Raw genomic sequence first — 22,633 nt, forward strand, 5'->3', positions numbered from 1 at the left:
CTGAATTTTAACGAAGAGAAAGGGGTTGTTTGGGTGGTTGAAGGCTGGTCTTCGAATGAAGAAGTATGTTGTGCTTTTTTGGTATCGATCCCTTTCCCGATTCTGTTTTCGTCCCCTCCGTTCTCTTTTCGTGTATGTGTGTCTATTGGGTGGTGTTGAAATGTATCTTATAGCTGAAAATAGGGTATGGGGTTTGTGATAGGAGATAAGTATGGGGGACAAGGAGTGGGGAACAATGGAGAGTGGAGTAGGGAGCAAAGTATGGGGGGACAAGTATGAGGGCAAGCACGGGGGACAAGAAAAAGTGGAGTGGGGACAAAGTGTGGAGGACAAAGAGTGGGGACATGCGTGGGAATATGGGAGCGAGAAATATTCAAGCACGGTAAAAAATTAGGTGCTCACAGTATGCCCCTCTTTGCTTGAAAATATTAAAAGTTTTCAGGCAAAGATAAAGTGAGCAGTGTGGCTAAGTTTTGACCATATCGTTATTCAAAATAGGAAGAAAATAAAAGAAAAAGGTACAACCGAGTCCTGATTTTGGACAGCCTACATATCCCGGGTTATAAGGGAATCAGGTCGTGTGTAGTTCAAGAAGAATGATGGATTGATGAGTTTGGAAGTCGAGCTAGGTTCCGTCGAGGCTCCGGTCCGTGGCCCTGTTATTACATCAAAATCTAAAGGAACTAAACAAGCCTATCAACTATGAGTTACAAGATTCCTATCTATAAGTCTTTTGAAGCTTGATCTTGAATCTTGACTGGTTGTTCATGCAAGCTCTGATCTGAACCTTGATGCTTGCTAACTGTAAGTGCTAGTTCATTCTTCTACGTCTTCTTCTGAGCAAAACGGAAAATGTGAAACTCGTAACTTCAGTCATGTCTTGAGTAGTCCATATCCTTTCCATTTGCTTCTGCATTTGAATTCACTTCTTTTCTTTTTATTTTCTTTATTCTGGATTGAGACTTTTTCTTTTGTTCTTCTCGAACACTGTGCCTCGCGGTAAAACCTGCTCAGACATCACAACAAACAAACGAACAAAATTTTTCTGCCCCAGTTTTCACTAGAAAAATTTCGTGAGTTATTGTAACAAAAATTCTAAACTACTTCTTTATTGAAAGAAATAAAAGAACAGGAATGGTGTACCCTGAAAAAGGTCATGATCCCAAAAGAATGTCTCAACTAAGTATTGGTGTTCCTTATGTCGGGAAAATGTGGCAAGGGAATGGGATACCCTATATTGGTAATGATATCAGGGAGTGGTGTACCATGCATTTAAACTCAAATCAACTAGGGAATGAAGTATCCTATATTGGAGAACACAGCTAGGGACTGGTGTAACCTATACTGGTAAGGAGATCGGGGATTGGTGTACTCTATACTGAAAAGGAAACATAACCAGGGGTTGGTGCCATGTATTACTAAAAAAGAAATGTAACCAGGGGTTGGTGCCCTGTATTACTGGGAAAAAGAATGTTCAATCCCCTTGGTGAAAAAGTTCTACATGGGTTAAGCGACGAAAAGCAAGCCTGGGCAAAGAGTACTTCTAATCGGAAATATAAGTTGGATCCCCTTAGGCGAAAAGGTTCCACCTAGATTAAGCTACATAAAACATCCTGAGCGAAGAGTACTTCTATCCGGAACTGTGAGCTGGATCTCCCTAGGTGAAAAGGTTCTACCTGGGTTAAGCTACGTAAAACATCCTGAGCGAAGAGTACTTCTACCCGGACCTATGAGCTGGATCCCCTTAGGTGAAAATGTTCTACCTGGGTTAAGCTACGTAAAACAACTTGAACGAAGAGTACTTCTACCTAGAACCATGAGCTGGATCCCCCTAGGCGAAAAGGTTCTACCTGGGTTAAGCTACGAAAAAATAACCTGGGTGAAGAGTACTTCTACCCGGAACTATGAGCTGGATCCCCCTAGGCAAAAATGTTCTACCTAGGTTAAGCTACGAAAAATAACCTGGGCGAAGAGTACTTCTACCCGGAACTATGAGCTGGATTCCCCTAGGTGAAAAGATTCTATCTGGGTTAAGCTACAAAAAACAGCCTGGGCGAAAAGGACTTCTACCCGGAACTATGAGTTGGATTCCCCTAGGCGAAAAGGTTCTACCTGGGTTAAGCTACAAAAACCAATCCTGGGCGAATAGTATTTCTACCCGAAAACTATGAGCTGGATCCCCCTAGGCGAAAAGGTTCTACCTGGGTTAAGCTACGAAAAACAATCCTGGGCGAATAGTACTTCTACCCGGAAACTATGAGTTGGATCCCCCTAGGCGAAAAGGTTCTACCCGGGTTAAGCTACGTAAAACAACCTGAGCGAAGAGTACTTCTACCCAGAACTATGAGCTGGATCCCCCTAGGCAAAAAGGTTATACCTGGGTTAGGCTACAAAAAAAAAAACAAGCCTGGGCGAAGAGTACTTCTACCCGGAACTATGAACCGGATCCCCCTAGGCGAAAAGGTTCTACCTGGGTTAAGATACAAAAACCAATCCTGGGCGAATAGTATTTCTACCCGGAAACTATGAGCTGGATCCTCCTAGGCAAAAAGGTTCTACCTGGATTAAGCTACGAAAATGAAAGGTATGGACAGTAGTGATGCATGCTGAAAATAAAATAAAATGGAGATTTTGAGGGACTTACCTTTGGTGATATTCGTCCTTTCAGAATTGTCATTCTGCATTGCTTTGTTCCTGTTTCAAACAAAGAAAATTTGTGAGTTTTTAAAGTGGTGGTCGGTTTGTGGCCTTGATGCACTGAGGAGTTTGAGTTCACGGATAACCCATTGTCGAAGAACTGATTCTATTAGAGTGGTACCGAGATGCTCGGATACATTGTATCATTTTCTGGAGACTCTGTCTTTCTGACGTCTCCCCTGGCTGTTTCATACCCGAATGTCCACGGTACCGTTAACCCTTGTATCTAAGGCAAAGCAATTTTTTTTTATCAAACTTAGTTGTCTTGCACTCAGAACCAGTTTGTGTCTGTAGTGCTTATCAATTTTTCCCATGAAGCAAGTCTTGCTTAGGCAAATTTTTCAGTTTCTTTGAGACACTTTGTCTGCCTTATCAAAAGAGATCACAGATGGATTCCTGCCTTCGTCAATGCCGTATATACTCCAAATTGTGCTCGGTATTACAGGAAAACTGTAGACAGCTTTGCAGCCATTTTTGCTTTGATTTTGATGCAAGATTAGACCGAAAGAGAATCTAAGAAAAATTATGGAAAAGAATAGAAGAGCAATTGGAAGTGAAAAAGGAATTGTGTCTAAATAAAAGGTGTCCCTTTCGGGGAGAGAAATAAGGAGACTTATCTGGAGATATGTGCCGACTTCAATGAATCAAGACATGCATTTTGGACTGGACGCCTGATCTGTCTGAGCTGTCTAATTATCAAAATACGTCGCAAATGTTCATCTTGAAACTGTCTTGGTTGTGCTCATGCCGGAGCATCGAAGACCCTCATTCGGCTAGTAGCGCCCTTTGCGGGTTTTCGCTAACTAACCTCTCTCATTTCTCTAATCACTGTTGCCTTATGGTGCCCATCTGGTTTTCACCAATAAGACTCTTGCATTTCTCTGCTCACTGTCGCCTTACAGTGCTCATACGGGTTTTCACCGATAAGACTCTCTCATTTCTTCTTTTCTTTTTTTTTTTTTTTTGCGGAAGGTTGGCCAATGCCCCTAGCATGGGGACTTCAAGTATTCTCAAAGATCGATCAGAAATTCTTAACAGGAAAAGGCAAAAAGAACCTTGAACTGAATTACAACTTTTGGAACTGTTTCTACGGAAAAACCGTAAGATAAAAACAAACTTCTGCCCCAGTTTTGGAGTATTGGGAATATGGATTTTTGTTGCGATGGGACCGAACCTAGGGTAAGGCTGCCTACGTATCCTTTCTGAATCAGGTCGGACGTAGTTCAATTACTCAAAAGAATTTAATGTTTGACTTCTTTTTTTTTTTTGAGTACACAGGTGCCAAAGAAAATGGAAAACAAGGAAGAAAAATACAGCTTAAAAGGGGTAACAAAAGGGTGACACTTGCTTGGAATAGCGAGCAATGGTAGCCTTCATCATCTCGATCTAAGAAAATCATGCGTGAAAGCTCCACAGTGGGTATATATTAGACATAATATCTTTTGACTGCATCTGCAATAATAGTCATGTCTGGTACCCGTCCTTCTTCATCTACCAAGTGCAAGGCCCCTTTTGGTAACACTTTCTTGATGATGTAGGGTCCTTTCCAGTTTGGGGCGAACTTTCCTTTAGCTTCTACTTGGTGTGGAAGAACGCGTTTCAGAACGAGTTGGCCTACCTCGAAATGCCTTCGACGCACTTTCTTGTTGTAAGCATGTGCCATTCTTTGCTGGTATAACTGGCCAAAGCATACTGCCGCTAGCCGTTTTTCATCAATCAGCATTAGTTGTTCTAATCGGGTCTTTACCCATTCTGTATCTTCAATCTCCGACTCCACAATGATCCGAAGAGAGGGAATTTCGACTTCAGCCGGTATTACAGCTTCTGTCCCATATACCAACAAATAAGGAGTTGCACTAACAGATGTGCGAGCAGTCATGCAGTATCCCAAAAGAGCAAAAGGCAACTTTTCATGCCATTGTCTCAAACCTTGGATCATTTTCCTAAGAATCTTCTTGATGTTCTTGTTCGCTGCTTCAACGGCTCCATTGGCTTTTGGCCGGTAAGGGGTAGAATGGCGATGCATAATTTTAAATTGCTCGCATACCTCCTTCATCAAATAACTATTGAGATTGGCTGTATTGTCAGTGATAATGGTATTTGGGATACCAAAGTGGCAGATGATGTTGGAATGAACAAAGTCTACCACAGCTTTCTTGGTGACTGCTCTGAAAGTGACGGCCTCCACCCACTTGGTGAAGTAATCAATGGCAACCAAAATGAATCTATGCCCATTTGAAGCCTTTGGCTCAATTGGCCCAATAACATCCATTCCCCATGCAACGAAAGGCCAAGGAGAGGACATGGATGCAACTCCGAAGGTGGTGAGTGAATCAGGTCACCATGAATCTGGCATTGGTGACACTCAATCTCGCTCCATTGTAAGCCAATAATACCCTGCCCGCAGAGTCTTCTTCGCCAAAACATATACATTCATGTGAGGTCTGCATACCCCCGAATGCACTTCACTCATGATCCGCTCGGCTTCTGTGGCATCTACGTATCTCAACAAGTTCAAATCTGGGGTCCTTTTGTACAAAATTTGCCCATTCAGGAAGAAACCGCTAGCGAGCCTCCTTATAGTTCTTTTTTGATCTCCCTTGGCGTGCTCTGGGTATTCTCTCATTTTCAGGAATCATTTTATGTCATGATACCATGGTTCACCATCTGGTTCTATCTCAATTGTATTGCAGTAACCGTGTTGATTCCGAACTTGGATTTCTAGTGGATCGATATGGGTGTTTCCAGGATAAGGGAGCATCGAGGCTAAAGTAGCCAAAGCATCGACTAGCTCGTTGTGAAACCTGGGAATGTACCTGAACTAGATGGATTTGAATCTTTTGCTCAAATCTTGTACACATTGTCTGTATGGAATAAGCTTGATGTCTCGAGTCTCCCATTCACCTTGGGCTTGCCGGATAAGCAAGTCAGAATCTCCCATAACCAATAATTCATGCACATCCAGATCGAGGGCCATTTTCAAACCCATGATACAGGCTTCGTATTCTTCCGTATTATTGGTATAGAAGAACCGAAGTAGGGCTGTTGTAGGGTAATACTGTCCAATAGGTGAGATGAGGATTGCCCCGATCCCAACTCCTTTGTTATTGACAGCTCCATCAAAATACATTTTCCATAGAGGGTTGTCGTATGGAACTACTTCCTCTATTGAGTTGACCTCTTCATCTGGGAAGTATGTGGTAAGTGGCTTGTACTCATCATCAACTGGATTCTCTGCCAAATGATCGGCCAGAGCCTGTGCTTTCATCACGGTGTGAGTGACATAGACGATGTCGAACTCTGTGAGCAGGATTTGCCATTTTGCGAGCCTGCCGGTGGGCATTGGCTTTTGGAAGATATACTTCAGAGGATCCATTCTGGATATGAGGTAAGTGGTATAGGCCAAAAGATAATGTCTCAACTTCTGAGCAACCCAAGTCAAGGCACAACATGTCCGTTCTAAAAGGGTGTACTTAACCTCATAATTGGTGAACTTCTTGCTCAAATAATATATTGCTTGTTCCTTTTTGCCTGTCACATCATGTTGCCCCAGAACGTATCCAAAGGAATTATCTATCACCGATAGATATAAAAACAAAGGCCTACCAGGTTCAGGTGGGACCAGTACAGGGGGTTTGGATAGATAATGTTTGACCCTGTCAAAAGCATTTTGGCAATCGTCTGTCCGCTTGATTGCAGCATCCTTTTTCAGCAATTTAAAGATGGGCTCGCACGTGGTTGTGAGTTGAGCAATGAACCTACTGATGTAGTTCAACCTTCCGAGCAAACTCATGACCTCCTTTTTGTTCTTCGGGGGTGGCAGATCTCGAATGGACTTTATCTTAGATGGATCCAATTCGATACCTCTCCGACTGACTATAAAACCGAGGAGTTTCCCAGATGGAACTCCAAACGCACATTTGCCTGGATTGAGCTTAAGGTCATACCTTCGAAACCGTTCGAAGAACCTTTTCAAATCATTCACATGGTCAGCCTGTGTCTTTGATTTTATGATGACATCATCGACATATACTTCAATCTCTTTGTGCATCATGTCGTAAAAAATGGTGGTCATGGTCCTCATGTAAGTTGCCCCTGCATTCTTTAAACCGAATGGCATGACCCTGTAACAATAGACACCCCACGGAGTGGTGAAAGCGGTCTTTTCTGCATCACTCTCATCCATTAGAATCTGGTGGTACCCAGCATAGCAATCCACGAACGACTGTATCTCATGCTTTGCGCAATTATCTACAAGAATATGGATATTCGGCAAAGGAAAATTATCTTTTGGGTAGACATAATCAACTTATCAAAGACACATTGTCTCAAAGTACAATAAAAAAGAGAGAAAGTCAATGAAGTTAAACTTGCAAAAAATAATTATGCAATATGACTGGTTTGTACATAAACTTCACCTAGAAAAAATATGTTTGTGACGGTAATATTTATGAGTTGGAATCAATTTTTTTACTTAAATACAAATAAAAAGCAATACTTCAATATTCCAAGCAATTGAGGTTTGAATACAAAAATTTGATATCTACAAATACACATACCCATATGTTTTTTTGAGTCATAGCTGAATTATAGCATGTTTGGCCAAGGTTCTAAAATCACCTTATTTTGAGAAGTGTTTTTTTTCAAAAGTACTTTTAAAAAAAGTGCTTTTGGTGAGAATCAGTTTGTGTTTAGATAATTAATTTAAAAAATACTTTTGAGCAGTATTCAGAAAAGTGCTTTAGAAGATAAGCTACTTTTTTCTCCTTCTCCTCAAAAGCACTTTTTGCCTTCTAAAAACTTGGCCAAACATGCTATTAGTTATTGACGTTTCAAGAGTACTCCATTAATTTCATTAATAATATATCTAAATGGTATTTGTCTCGTATCAGAATTAGTCTACAAAGTAATCCATCATGAAGATATATTTATTCAAAGAAAATAAGAATTGTCGATGGGCGCAATTTTAACCCATCAATATTATAATTTTTTGGCAGAATTGCCTAGGAGACACTTGTACTTATTTTGGATTGTCATCTCGATCCCTACACTCCCATAAAGTTTCAGTCAGACACCTCAGCTTAATCAAAACAAGACTTTTAAACCCCTTCGGATTAGTGTGATTCTCACTTGCTTGATGTAGATGACAAATCAGCATCCACGTCAGATTCTATGCCAAAATAATATTATTTAACAAAATTTTAATTTCATAAAGAAAAAATAAAAAAAGAAAAGTAAAAAATTAAAATTAAAGAAAAACCCTTCCTCCCTTCTTCTAACCCACCCACTCAACCTTCTTAAGAGAATAACGCCACCTGCCATGGCTTCTTCACCATGAGTACCACCACTTCCAATATCAATTCTTCTTTCTTATAATCTCACATTCACTCCTCTTTTAATTTAAGTTATCTATCCATGAAAAATTCGCTTGAAAAATACACGACCAGAGAATTAATTCTTTTGAATTTTGACTTATTCCTCTACCCCAATTTGAAAGGGCTGTGAAAAACTTTGAAAGCTTAGACCACCGGAAAAAATGGAAGAGCCATAGAGAAGGGAAAGATGATATGATGGAAGAAAAAATACACACCAAGGAGAAAATTTAATGGAAGAAGAGATGAAGAAAGATGAAGAAAAGGGGAAGGGAGGGGATCTGAAGAAGAAGAATAGAAGGAGGGAGGGGGGCGACAGAACGAATGGGGAGGAGGGCAGAACCGGGGAGGGGGGGGGATCTGAAGATGAAGAGAAGAGGGGGAGGGGGAGGGGAGAGGGAGAACGAAAGGGGATGGTAGATATGAAGAAGAACATAGAAGGGTGAGGGGACTATGCTAGTATTTCTTTTATTTAATTAATTTTTTATTTTTATTTTTTTAATAAAGAAAAATATCAACTCACGCACCGAATGTGCGTGCAAATCACTCATTTTGTCCACTTCAGCCATATCAATGTCACATAAGCTCGATCAACGGTCAGAAGGGTTTAAAACTCTTATTTTGATCAAGTTGAGGTGTTTGGATGAAACTTTATGGAGTAGAGAGACCGGGATGACAATCTGAAACTAGTACAAGTGTCTCCCAAACTATTCTACCTAATATTTTATCTAGAATTTCGATCCTTAGAACTCAATGGTAATTATTGATGGGTACAATATTAACCCATCATTTAACGATTATTATTATTTTGTAAAATTATGTTATCTCGCGAATTTATATCTTTTCTTAGCTCTGATACCAAAGAGCAACCCAACAAAATTCATAAGAAGATAACACGTAAAAAGCTTCGGATATGGATATCATAAAAATAAAGATGGTGACTCTGGAATGAGTTTCGACTTAGTAGCTCTACATAGTTTGGACACATGAAAAAGAATGACGAGACATAAAGCTGAAAAGCAGTAGAAAAGAAAAGACGTAAATATTAGAAATTTGAAAGAAGAATGTGCTTAAATCATATGAGATATTATATAATGTTAGAAGATTGTCACACCTCGTTTATGCCCCCCAAAACGATAATGTGTTTGGATTGTGGTTTAAAAAGTTTTTTCAATTAAAGTGATAATTTTTGAAATATGGATTATTTTATTTACAGAGTTGCCACTTTGAATTGATTTTTTGCTGGTGTTCCAAGTCACCTTTTACTTGAATCCGGGTAAGGAATTCTGTTGACTAGGGAAAAGGTGTAAGGCATTCCCCGAGTCCCGTGATTTTAGCACGGTCGCTTTATTGACTACAACTTGGCTTGAATTAATTTTGGATAAACTGTGATTTATTGTTTTTCATGTTTTATCTATCCGCTTTTAATTATTAAAATATGGAACTATCTATGAAACGAATGACTGTGTGTGAATCCGTTTTATTTATTGTATAAAAATTATATCACGCGTACATGTACACAATTAATAGCATTTTATTATATTAAGATTATTTTTACCAAAGTTACGTGAACACATACTTCTGTTTTAATTTTGAAAATCATAATTATGTCACGCGAACGTATACATAATCGCAATAAACTAATTAAAAGCGCGCCTAAAGTACTTTATCGGTGTTCATTATTCTTCTTAAAGTTTGAGATTATTATAAGGTTATGAATTATGGAATTACTTGAGGAAGAAATCTATGTTTTAACTAAAAATTATTAACAAGAACAATTATGTTACAACTTAATTAATTGCTAACATTCTTTTGAAATTACAAATTAAACTACATAGTGAATTAGATTGCCAATGAATATTGCTGAGATTCAAATAAATGCAAATGCTCGGTCCAAATAATAGCCTTAAAACCCAAGTACTCTTAAAAGAACTAACGACCCACTTGATTAAAGACAAAGATCCAATTATACATTTACTCCTAAAATTATCATGCTTCTCTTCCCATAGCTAACAAATGGATGATTAATTATACTAAACATGGCATAGGTACACAGAGCAACAAATACGCAGCATGATTCTTCAGGCAACAATTTTATCGAAATGAACTCAATCCCATATCTAAGAAAAACCACAGACAAATATGTAAATAACGAAACTTAAAGTAAACGGTCGGACCTTTAGTAACAAAGATATTTCCTTTATTTGTAAGCACCTCCAGTGAAATTACAACAGCTGAAATCAAAGCCGAATGGACTCTAATAGAGAAAACTCGCTAGAACCCGAATAGAAAACGCAGCGGCGCCGGAACCTCGAATACTTTACGGATGAGCTGGTGCTTTTGGCATATTTTATGGCTGTTTTTTCATTGAATTTTGACTGCTTTTTTGGCCAGATTTTTGGACTATGTTTGAGCGGTTTCTGCAGCAGGTTTCAGCTGGTGTTTTGCTGGGTTTTGGTGTGTTTTTGCTGTTGGGTTTGTTGCTGATTTTCAGCTGGAGTTTGAGTGGCTATGGTTGTAAATGATGGAAGATTAACTGAATTTTGATGGAGTTGTTTAGTGGAGGAAAACGGGAGGAGTTATGGCTGCTTTCAGCTGAATTTTAACGAAGAGAAAGGGGTTGTTTGGGTGGTTGAAGGCTGGTCTTCGAATGAAGAAGTATGTTGTGCCTTTTTGGTATCGATCCCTTTTCCGATTCTGTTTTCGTCCCCTCCGTTCTCTTTTCGTGTATGTGTGTCTATTGGGGTGGTGTTAAAGTGTGTCTTATAGCTGAAAATGGGGTATGGGATTTGTGATAGGAGACAAATATGGGGGACAAGGAGTGGGGAACAATGGAGAGTGGAGTAGGGAGCAAAGTGTGGGGGGACAAGCATGAGGGCAAGCATGGGGGACAAAAAAATTTAGAGTGGCAACAAAGTATGGGGACAAAGAGTGGGAACATGCGTAGGAAGATGGGAGCGAGAAATATTCAAGCACGGTAAAAAATTAGGTGCTCACAAAGATAAGTGCAATAATATAACTAAAGGATAGATAAATAAATAAATAAATAAATAAGAATCTTTTTCAAAAAATCATATGAACGATGAGACCGAGTGAAGTACCCGACTTTCTGAAATGAATGATTTCTGAAAATATTTTAAGTTTGTGTTAGAGTCCATAGCTCTCTATAAATAGCAAAGACTAGTTTGTTAGAGGTATAAAAAAAAATTCTATAAGTCACTTTATCTATATATATATATATATATATATATATATATATATATATATATATATATATATATTTCACTTGGCTATTTTTAATTTAAGTGGAACGATTATTTAAGTTAATTCTTCAAAAAACACCTTATGCAAAAACTTCTTGCAAAAAATAAGTTGTAACTTGGGCCAATCTTAGGAAGCCATAGCTTGCAAGTGCAATGAACGTCATCACTCAGGTCATGGGCCTTTGTCCTTTGACCCTGTCCTTGTAAGTATTTGGGTGGGCCTTTATGTTGGACATTGAAACAGGCCCAAATTTGATCTTGTTAATTTTCATTTGGGCTTTAGAACTGGCCCAATAAACTAGATCCAGCCCAAAATAAGCCACCGACGAAATTGATCACAAATTGACAGCTCGAGGAGTGTGAAGTTCGCGTAATTGACGATTTGACGTTATAATTTCCTAAGGTGTTATCTGTCATGCAACTTGTACTTCTTAGATTCGAAAATATTAAACTAAATATAAAAATAAACAAAACGGTTCCACACTAGAGAATAATTTTTACTTTTCCTCTATTATATTTCACATGACTTATTTAACTTAATACAAAATTTGTGATAATTATATTTGAAACTCATTCCAGAGTCACATCAAAGTTTTTAGTTTGTAAAAGTTAAAAAAAGTTAGTATAAATATGAAATGATTCCATACATATTGCAACTTCTTAAAATGGAAGAATATCATAATATTGAAACAAGGAAAACTAAATTGAAAAGATTCATTTTTGTTATATCGCACGAATATGCAAAAGAATTTAAGTTTTAAGCGGAGTAAAACATTTTCTTACGCGCTCTCTATAATTTAAATAATTCCTATAAGTTGTTTACCCACATTTCTATTTTGTTAACATGTTTTTGTATTATCAAAACATGTTCTTAATACTGAAAACAGTGATTCATTTATTCAAATATTGCATAGAAAAATTACTTTATATCTGTGGGTAAATAGCTGCACAAATAAATCATGAGTACTCTTTTCTAACTTTCTTCTTTTAAAAGTTAATGTATATCGTTTGTATAACCTTTCCCTTAATACATTAGGAAACTTTAAAAATACATAACATATTTTGATCGAAGTTTTCTATATTAAATGATATAGAAAAGTTGGTGATACTCTCAGTCTCAGACCTCAGTCAAAATACCAACTCAAAACAATGAGTAAGGTTAAACCTTAAAGCTGGCCATAAATTATTATAGTATATAATGTTATTAAAATTCATTGGATCAAGTGCACATGGGCAAAGATCCAATTCTCCACTCATGGAATTTCATTTTTCTTATTATTCTCCATCTATTTCTATATACAGTATTAGATATACTTTTGCCAAAGAGAAAGCACAAGCTTTTTTAAGAATTATATTTTATGAACTTAGTTCAATGTCATGCTTTAAAATTTTAAATTGTTAGATTATGTTGAATCGAAAGTTACAATAATAACTAAATTTTTTATCTGTGAAACACTAACCTTACTGATGCACCCGATCAATCAAAATTTTATATTTTACCGTTAGATTATGGCAGAAGAGATAGAATCTCTTTATTTTAACGAGTTTGAGTATTAAAAAATTCTGATAAGAAATATTTTTCGTGAATAAATCTTAAGCAATGCGATTCCAAATTTGTTGAAATTTCAATATAAATACTCTCTTCGGTCCACAATAAGTGACTAATTTGCTTTGGGTACATAATACAATATTCTAGACAAAACTAGTTAGTGTGACTAAACTACCCTTAATTAAATATTCCAACATAGTTAATGTGAGGAGTAAAAGACTTTTTAGAGATACGTACATAAGAATAATTTTGGAAAAATACATTGAATTTTTTTCTTGATTATATAAATGAACACTTATTTTGGACCAAAATAATAAAAATAAAATGGTCACTTATTGTGGACTGAAAGTAGTAACGAATATGAAAAAATAAACAGAAAGGCAAAAAAACAAATACTGAATTTTACAATTAGCAACATGAAAGTTTGTACCTTTCACTTTTATTCCCTCTCTCTCCCCCAAATATGGCAAAAAAGATCCCAAAATTTTCACACACACAGAAACTTAGATCCAAGACCCACTCCCCTTGTCGTCATACCCCCCCTGTCGGTCATACCCCCCCCCCCCCCCCCTTTCTCTCTCTCCATTCATTCCTCTCAACTGTATCCTTTTTCTCTTTCACTACATATACATTTTCCTTTTTATACACTCACCTCCTCAACACACACTTATCTACTTTCTTGTTTCTCTTGCCACGTTCTACTATTGAATTCCCATAGCAATTTTCAAACACTTCCCATTTTCCCAAATTCAGATCTGCACCTATCCCTTCTTCAATCTTGTAAGCTTCTTTCTTCTTTCACTGGATCTGATTTATTTTTTTATTTTTATTTTGCTTTCCCATTTGGCCTTTTTTGTTTGTTAATTATTCTCAGCTAAGAAAGATTTAATCTTTGGTCTAATATTTTTGACCCATTAATGCTAATGCTTAATCTTGTTAATTTTTGTATTAACAATCATTGCTTTTTTAAGTGCATCATATTGAATCTAGCTTTATTCTCAGCTAGGAAAAATCTTATCTTTGCTCTAATATTCTTGACCCATTAATGCTAGTGCTTAATCTTGTTAATGTATTAACAATCATGGCTTTTTTTAATGCATCAGATTGAATCTAGCTTACCCATTTGGCTTTTTATGCTTGTTAATTATTATCACTTATCAGCTAGGAAAAATCTAATCTCTGTACTAATATTTTTGACCCATTAATGTTAGTGCTTAATATTGTTAACTTTTATTATCAATCGTGACTTTTTTTAGTGCATCATTTTAAATCTAGCTTGCCCATTTGGCTTTTTTGCTTGTCAACTATTCTCAGCTAGGAAAAAAATTTAATCTTTGCTCTAATATTTTGGACCTATTAATACTAATGCTTAATCTTGTTGTTTTGTATTAACAATTATGGCTTTTTTAATGCATCTATTGATTCTGGCTTACCCATTTGGCCTTTGTGCTAATAAAATATGCCCAGCTAGGCCAAAATCTGTTCTTTGCTTCAGTTGTTTGTACCCATTAATGGTAATGTTTAATCGTCTTGATTTGTATTAGTAATCATGGCTCGTAAAATGGATCATATTGGATTTCGCTTACCCTTTGGCCTTTTATGCTAGTTTATTATTCCCAGCTAGCTAGGACACAATCTGTTCTTTGCTTTTGTTGTTTCATCCATTAATGCTAATGCCTAGTCTTTTTGATTTGCATTAGTGATCTTGGTTTCTTAATTGCATCATCCAGATCTGTGTATTAGTTATTCTTATAGCTTTGTTTCTGGTTGTTACTGTTTAGCTTCTTGAAATGCTGTATTCTTTATATATATATAAACAATTTTTTTGTGTAAAAATGGCTTCTCTTTATGTTCTGCTGACTATGGGTCGATCGGGTCCGTCAGCGTAATGGCATTATGGTTTTTATCTCCAATGATAAAAGTTGATTTCATTGGTCTTCACAATAAATAATTCTAATGTATTAATGCTTGAGGATCTTGTTCATAGTTAATGTTTTAAGTAGTTCTACATTTTTTATATTGTAAATAGCATCTGGATTGTTCTTTTATCATTGAACGAGAAATAGAATGCGATGTAGTGGAAGATGCTGTGGACAATGTGGCCAGTGATGTAAAACATATGCCTGCATCAAGCCAACTCTGTTTTTTGGAATTCCGCTTAACCTTGTTTTTCTCGTCCAGTTCCATTTGGTACCTATTATTTTGGGGGGGAGCAAAAGTGTTCTTTGCTAATCCTTTAAAGATAAATGCTGGTTTAATCTTGATTTTCATCAATAATTGCTCTTGGCTTACCAGATAGTGTATGTGGCCTACATGTACTTGAGAATATTGGAGAATCACACGTAAATAACTCATGAATCATTATACAATTAGTGGATCTTTGTTGCTTCTATCTCATTCTCTAACTGGCTAGAGAAGTAGACAAACTTAACGTCAAATTTCAAGGGGTAATAACCAAAGTCAGAAACCCGTACCCGAGCTTGGGAACTTTCGTGGAATTCAAAATGACTCCAAAGATTGTTTCTGAGATCATGAAAATTATACAAGAAACATATCAGTTTAATTTACAAGTTTGTTTCCCTGAGTACATGCAACACTACTTGAGTGATTTCACAGGTTATTTCACCAATCAAAGAAATCCCTCTTCCCTCATAATCTAATTTTGTGCAATTTGTTAAATTTAGGAGCTAACTGGTGCACCTACAATTATGTCTGCTAAGAACTGAAGGGGAAGGGTGAATCTGAAGCTTTTCTGCAGATTTTGAAACTAAACAAAATGATGCGAGGGAGATCAGATGGAGCGCAGAAGAAGCGCCTGTTGACTTCTGTTGCTGTTGTTGCAGTTTTTGTTGTTATCCTGTATGTGTATTTTGGCTCTAAAGGCAATGGTGAATCTGCTCTAGAGTATGGCAGCCGATCTTTGAGGAAACTGGGATCTTCCTATTTGGGTGGAGATGATGACTCTGATCTTAGCAGCAAGCAAGATGAGAAGTTTGGGCTCGAAGATGGTGAAGATGGCATCATTCCTAAGAGCTTCCCAGTGAGTGTTCTTTTTCCTTTCTTGTTTTTCTCTCGTGTTTTATTGCTAGATGTGATGTGGCAATCACTGTCATCCAACCAACCGTGTGGCTAAATGGAGGAACAATAAACACTTGCCGCATTTTGGTTGTTTTGTGTTGACTTCTTAACTCTTGTGCTACTTTATTTTTTTCTTGAAAGGTTTGCGATGATCGACATTCAGAGTTAATTCCTTGTCTGGACAGACATCTCATATATCAAATGAGATTGAAGTTGGATTTAAACTTAATGGAGCACTATGAAAGACATTGCCCATTGCCTGAAAGGCGTTACAATTGTTTGATTCCTCCTCCAGCTGGATACAAGGTGAATAAGCTATATCAGTACTAAATATAAGTCAAGAATATGCTCTAACTTCCAATGTTTTACTCAATCTTTTTTTTGTCATGAGACACATCTTTTTCACTTCCCCCCTTGGGTGCTGTTGTAGGTACCGATTAAGTGGCCAAGGAGTAGAGATGAGGTTTGGAAGGCGAACATACCACATACTCACCTTGCACATGAGAAATCTGACCAAAACTGGATGGTTGTTAAGGGTGATAAGATTAATTTTCCTGGCGGAGGCACTCACTTTCACTATGGAGCTGATAAGTACATTGCTTCAATTGCAAATGTGAGGACTCTCTTCTTAAAGTATTGCAGATCTGTCTATAAAAAGAAATATGTAACCAGCCTTATATGTTAAGATGTTCTCAAAGTTGTCATACGTGAAATCATGATTGCAGATGCTGAACTTTCCGAACAATAACTTGAACAATGGAGGAAGGATACGCACAGTTTTTGACGTTGGTTGTGGTGTGGCTAGCTTTGGTGGTTATCTTCTATCCTCTGATATCATAACAATGTCATTGGCGCCAAATGATGTGCATCAAAATCAGATCCAGTTTGCCTTAGAGAGAGGAATTCCTGCATATCTTGGTGTTCTTGGAACGAAAAGGCTTCCCTATCCAAGCAGATCGTTTGAATTTGCTCACTGTTCCCGTTGTAGGATCGATTGGCTTCAAAGGGATGGTATCCTTCTTCTCGAGCTAGATCGGGTGCTAAGGCCTGGAGGCTATTTTGCTTACTCCTCTCCAGAAGCATATGCGCAGGATGAAGAGGATCTCAGAATATGGAGAGAGATGAGTGCACTTGTGGAACGCATGTGCTGGAAAATAGCAGAAAAAAGGAACCAAACAGTGATTTGGGTCAAGCCTCTAAACAATGATTGTTACATGGAAAGACCAGCTGGTACTCAACCACCACTTTGTCAGTCCGATGATGATCCTGATGCTGTTTGGGGTGTGAATATGGAAGCATGCATAACACCTTATTCTGAACGTAAGTTTCCTGTCTCTTGCTTTTTGTCATTCTTGAGTATCGGTGAGTATACCTGAGACAGCAGTAAAAATGGCAGATAGAAGTATCTTATACCTGGTTAACTTAGCAAGAGTAAATCATCACAAAAAGGATGTTAAATGAGCAAGTGTATCACTAATACTACCACCTATGTTTGGTCCATGGTTTTGTCAAAGTCAACCAATGTCATGATTATCTCTCCCTGCGTTGTTCAACCTTATAGGTGCATTTTGCTTGCGTATATGCTCTGAATATATTTGGAGCCTTTTATGGAATGGAAACATCAAATATTGTTCAATTAGTTTTCTGATACATATGCATGAGACAGAAGTTTTAGTTTTGTTTTATTATCAAAGCAAATAAGTCGCAGTTTTGTTGAAGCTTGTAAAACAATGTTAAAGTTAATTCTCTTTAGTTTTTCTCAAAAATTTATTACCTTATTGTTATTATCTGATATCAGATGACCACAAAGTTAGTGGAAGTGCACTGGCTCCTTGGCCAGCTAGGCTAACTTCTCCTCCTCCTCGTCTTGCTGATTTTGGGTATTCAACTGAAATGTTTGAGAAGGACATGGTAAGCTTCAGGTCTTATTTGTCAATTTCTGCCGCTTCATTCCACAAGTGAGATTAATATGCGTCTTGCTTTTCTTGGCTTATACACAGGAGGTTTGGCAGCGAAGGGTGGAACACTACTGGAATCTTTTAAGTCCAAAGATCTCTTCGGACAGTCTGAGAAATATCATGGACATGAAGGCCAATTTGGGGTCATTTGCTGCTGCTTTGAAGGACAAAGATGTTTGGGTCATGAATGTTGTATCCAAAGATGGGCCTAACACTCTCAAGATTGTATATGACCGTGGTTTGATCGGCACAACTCATGACTGGTACGTTAATAATTTCTTATTTTACAGAACAACGCATGTAGATTTCTCCAGTCTGCTTTTTGGGCGTAAATCTCTCACCTTTAGTCTTTGGTTTAAAAAGCAGTATGCTAGCCACAAAATTAAACAAAACCATATCTTTGAGCATCTTTACATTGTGAGATACTCTTAATATGTCAATTAACTGGCAGCAAAAATGGAATGTAAATTCTGCTCAAGTATCATTTATGTGAGGTGTTACAATGTGCATCGCTATTTTAAGTGCTTAATAATTTTTCTTGGCCATAAATCCAACTTTAGAATTTATAACCATAAGAAGCACGCAGATCTTTAGCATCTCTGAGAACACTGTTTTTCCTTTCATCCTTCGAACCAAAGATGATCAATCATCGGAAATCTTACTTGATTACGCATCATTGAGTGCAGGTGTGAAGCATTTTCGACATATCCTAGGACCTACGATTTGCTCCATGCTTGGAGTGTTTTCTCTGACATTGAAAAGAAAGGTTGCAGCGGTGAGGATCTGTTACTCGAGATAGATCGTATTCTAAGGCCTAGTGGTATTGTTATCTTCAACGACAAACAACATGTCATTGACTTTGTAAAGAAGTATTTATCGGCATTGCACTGGGAAGCAGTTGCTGATCCAACTTCAGATCCAGACCAAGAAGGAGATGATATTGTTTTTATCATCCAAAAGAAGCTGTGGCTGACAAGTGAAAGCATCAGAGATACAGAGTAAATAAAGTTTGCCACTAAGTACACTTCTTGATTCATTTTCCCCTACCTTTTGGGATTAAGAAAAGCATACCCCTAAAGGTTTGGGAGATATCAGTATGATTTTGTAGCATTTATGATACTTATTTCTTCCTTTTCTTCATTAACTTAATTTCCACTTGTTGTTTCTTTTAGTTGATAAACAAACTCATAGACTATATATGCATTTATAGGCTATTCTTATTTTTGGCATTGGTAAAAGTTTACTTTTGCATTACATGGAATTCTTCCTCTACTGATAAATATGAATTTATGTTGCTGAAATGCAAAGATTCAATAAGTCTCATTGCAAAGTTAGCAAATCTTCTGTTGATGTAAGCACTAGCAGTATTCTCACATGATAGAGCCATTTTCTCTTAAACTAAATTTGTTGCAAATTCATTCGGAAACTTTTAATAGTGTAGCAAACTTCCCTTCTAGAAACATTAAAAGATTAGACAAAAAAATATTACATAATTATTCATGTTGGATACATTAGACTTCCCTAAATAATACTGTAGTAATAATAGCTTTACCTCAAACATTTGCCTCTTTTGTGTATGTCTCGAAGGGGAGCCTTGTCGTAACTGATAAAGTTTCTGCCATGTGACCAGGAGGTCACGGGTTCGAGCCGTGGAACTTGCCTCTTGCAGAAATGCAGGGTAAGGCTGCGTACAATAGACCCTTGTGGTTCGCCCTTCTCCGAACCCCGCACATAGCGAGAGTTTAGTACACCAGATTGCCTTTTTTGTGCATGTGGTATAAAAGAATTCAATACATTAACTTCATTTGAATATCAAATCAGTTGAGTCGGTTGTACGAATTTTCTCTAATCATTTAGCTTATGTTCGGGTCAATTTTATTCTAATAATAAATGCTTTATTTTCTTTGACAAATTGACAGTTTTTTAAAACTAAATATCTTCTTTTAAAACTTAAATATTGCCTTTATCTCACACTTATGCCTACTATAGAAGGAACTAAGAGTGAAAACTGTGGCTGCTACACACAAAATGAGATGAGAAATAAATGAAGGAAGAAGAGGAAAAGCAACTCCTAAATCCATGGATTTGCCAATAGATATACTTTTGGCAACTATCTAATTGTATACCAACTATTACTTAGTGACAGCAGGTGCGAACAATATAAATATATGTTTTCTTTTCACAAAGTTTGTTCAACTATATGAGTCGATGACAATGGATGTGGTTGCACTCGTTAGTCACTATCAAAAACAATCAAGCTAACATAAGAATTCTAGCTCGCACTCACTTAGAGGAGCTCGAACAACGAAAAATGACACTCAACATCTATTAAACAAGATCAAGAACAAAGTTATATCATGCTTACGAGAGCCATCGAGGGTATCGAGTGAATAAACTTAATTAACCATTATTTAAAAGTAGTACTTTACTAGCGTGACGACTCAAAACAAGGTCAAGATCCAGTTTTCTTAGATTTGATTAATTAACAACCCATCAAACAAGGCACGTTGAGATGTTACACCTACCTTTGCTTAACGTACAAAAATTTTAAACAAATCAACACCTACGGACATTTAAGACTACAACTATTACGTTTCAATTCCAAACTATTTAGATATCAAGAGAAAAATATTCTAATTTTGTAGTGGTATATATATATATTGGAAGGACCAAACTTTTGCCTGCAGCACAGCACTGATGACTAATGACAATACTCAACAAATTCAAATCAATACCCCCACCAATGGTCCCTCTACAAAAATAGAAAAATAGAGAAAAGAGACAGGAGGGTCTCTTTGCAATGAAGTAAACTAATTATGGTTTGTCAATTTGCCATCAATATAATTGGGCACACTCATCATATCACATAAAAATAAATTAGTAGGCATAAATATAAAGAGACCAAGAGTCACATGCAAATGCACTTTTGCCATCATCTAACATAAATATTCCCAATTATTATTATTTAATTTGAAGTTGCCTGTTTCTTTTCATTCTTTTTGTTATATAAACAAATACAGTTTAAAATTTAAGTCATGTTAAAATGTCTGCCCTAGCATAACATTTCTCTTTGCCTTCCCATCTTCCTCTCACCTTCTCTCTAATCAAGCTTTTATATGTTATATATATATATATATATATATATATATATATATATATATATATATATATATATATATCTTGATTGCTGATTTGCTGCTATAAGTGACAAATGAGCGGGTTCGGTCAAATTTGGACCGATCAACATGGATCAATTCAATAAAATCATTGTTTAGATTTTAACACTGAAAAGCAAATATATAAAACTATTTAAATAAATAGCATAACCTTTGATTTTTTTCAAAATTGATCGATTCATTTACTTTTATGGCATATTCTAATAGTACTCACGGTTAATGATAGACCACTACTTTAGGAATTAGTTTACAATCTTATAAATACATATCCATTTCTCTTTCATCCTCATTAATACATTTCCGTTTCTCTATTAATAAATATAGAAAAGTGCTTTACAATAGGGACGCTAGATGACCACCATGCAGGTTTGGTTTGTATTTTAGTTCTTTCTTACTATTTATAATTGATTATTAGATAATTTTAACCAAAATAATAGTTACTCGATCAAAATACTGACTTTGAGTATATAATATATATATATATATATATATATATATATATATATATATATATATATATATATATATATATGATATTCCCTTCGAATTCACCATAAATCTAATTTCTCTTGCGACTGCCATTCTCAATTTTTTGAAATTCTTAACCTAATTTCTTAATCTTTATTATACCATGTATATTTTTATTATACTATGAATATCTTTATTATATCATGTATATAATTACATATGCGCACATATATAAACAAATGCATATGTACGTTATACCATTATTATAATGTGTATATAATTATTACACACTTAATAAGACAAAAAAAAAATCTACAATATACCCTTCATGCATGATATAATATAATTATATATTTATACATAACTAAACAAATACTAATTTATGATATACCATTATTATGTCGTGTATATAATTTCCTACGCATACTAAATTAACAAACACAAACCTATAATATAACCATAATATACTAATAGCCTGTTTGGCCAAGCTTCTAAAATCAGTTTATTTTGAGAAGTGTTTTTCTCAAAAGTACTTTTTAAAAAAGTGTTTAGTGAGAAACAATTTGTGTTTGGCTAATTAATTTGAAAAGCACTTTTGAGCAATAATTAGTGTTTGGCCAAGATTTTGAAAACTGCTTATAAGTATTTTTTTTTTTAAAATGCTTCTCAAAAAAATACTTTTGGAGAGAAGCTACTTTTCTCTGCTTCTCAAAAACACTTTTTTTCCTTCCAAAAGCTTGGCCAAACACCTCAATTTTTGGCCAAAAGTGCTTTTGGCCAAAAAAAAGCACTTTTGACCCAAAAATAAGTTTGGCCAAACAGGCTATAATTCATTTAATTGGAAGTTCAAGGAAATGCAATGGTGCATATTATTTTGTGTTTTCCTTTGATGGTATGTCTAGTTTTTTGAAGACTGGAGTTTTTTTTTTCCTTTCGATTTTTGTTTGAAAAAACGGAGATCCTATGTAGAAGGTTATCATTGGGGAGTTTAATTAGGAGATTTATTGGGATTTGATTGACTACAAGATGGAAACTGCTACTAATATAATATTTTTATTGCCTCATTTCTTAT

General features: G+C 36.2%; 1 protein-coding gene across 1 annotated transcript; it reads left to right on the forward strand.

The window, feature by feature from the left end:
• The first annotated feature begins 13,507 nt into the window (after positions 1-13,507).
• On the forward strand, positions 13,508-19,137 carry LOC104095465 (probable methyltransferase PMT3). The gene is made up of 8 exons (XM_009601614.4): positions 13,508-13,661; positions 15,566-15,921; positions 16,101-16,265; positions 16,390-16,572; positions 16,685-17,279; positions 17,758-17,870; positions 17,960-18,180; positions 18,604-19,137. The coding sequence occupies exons 2-8, from the start codon at positions 15,658-15,660 to the stop codon at positions 18,917-18,919; spliced, it is 1,857 nt and encodes a 618-aa protein (XP_009599909.1). The 5' UTR covers positions 13,508-13,661; positions 15,566-15,657; the 3' UTR covers positions 18,920-19,137.
• Positions 19,138-22,633: the final 3,496 nt, after the last annotated feature.

Source organism: Nicotiana tomentosiformis, chromosome 9 (assembly GCF_000390325.3).
Source record: "Nicotiana tomentosiformis chromosome 9, ASM39032v3, whole genome shotgun sequence".
Classification (NCBI taxonomy): Eukaryota; Viridiplantae; Streptophyta; class Magnoliopsida; order Solanales; family Solanaceae; genus Nicotiana; species Nicotiana tomentosiformis.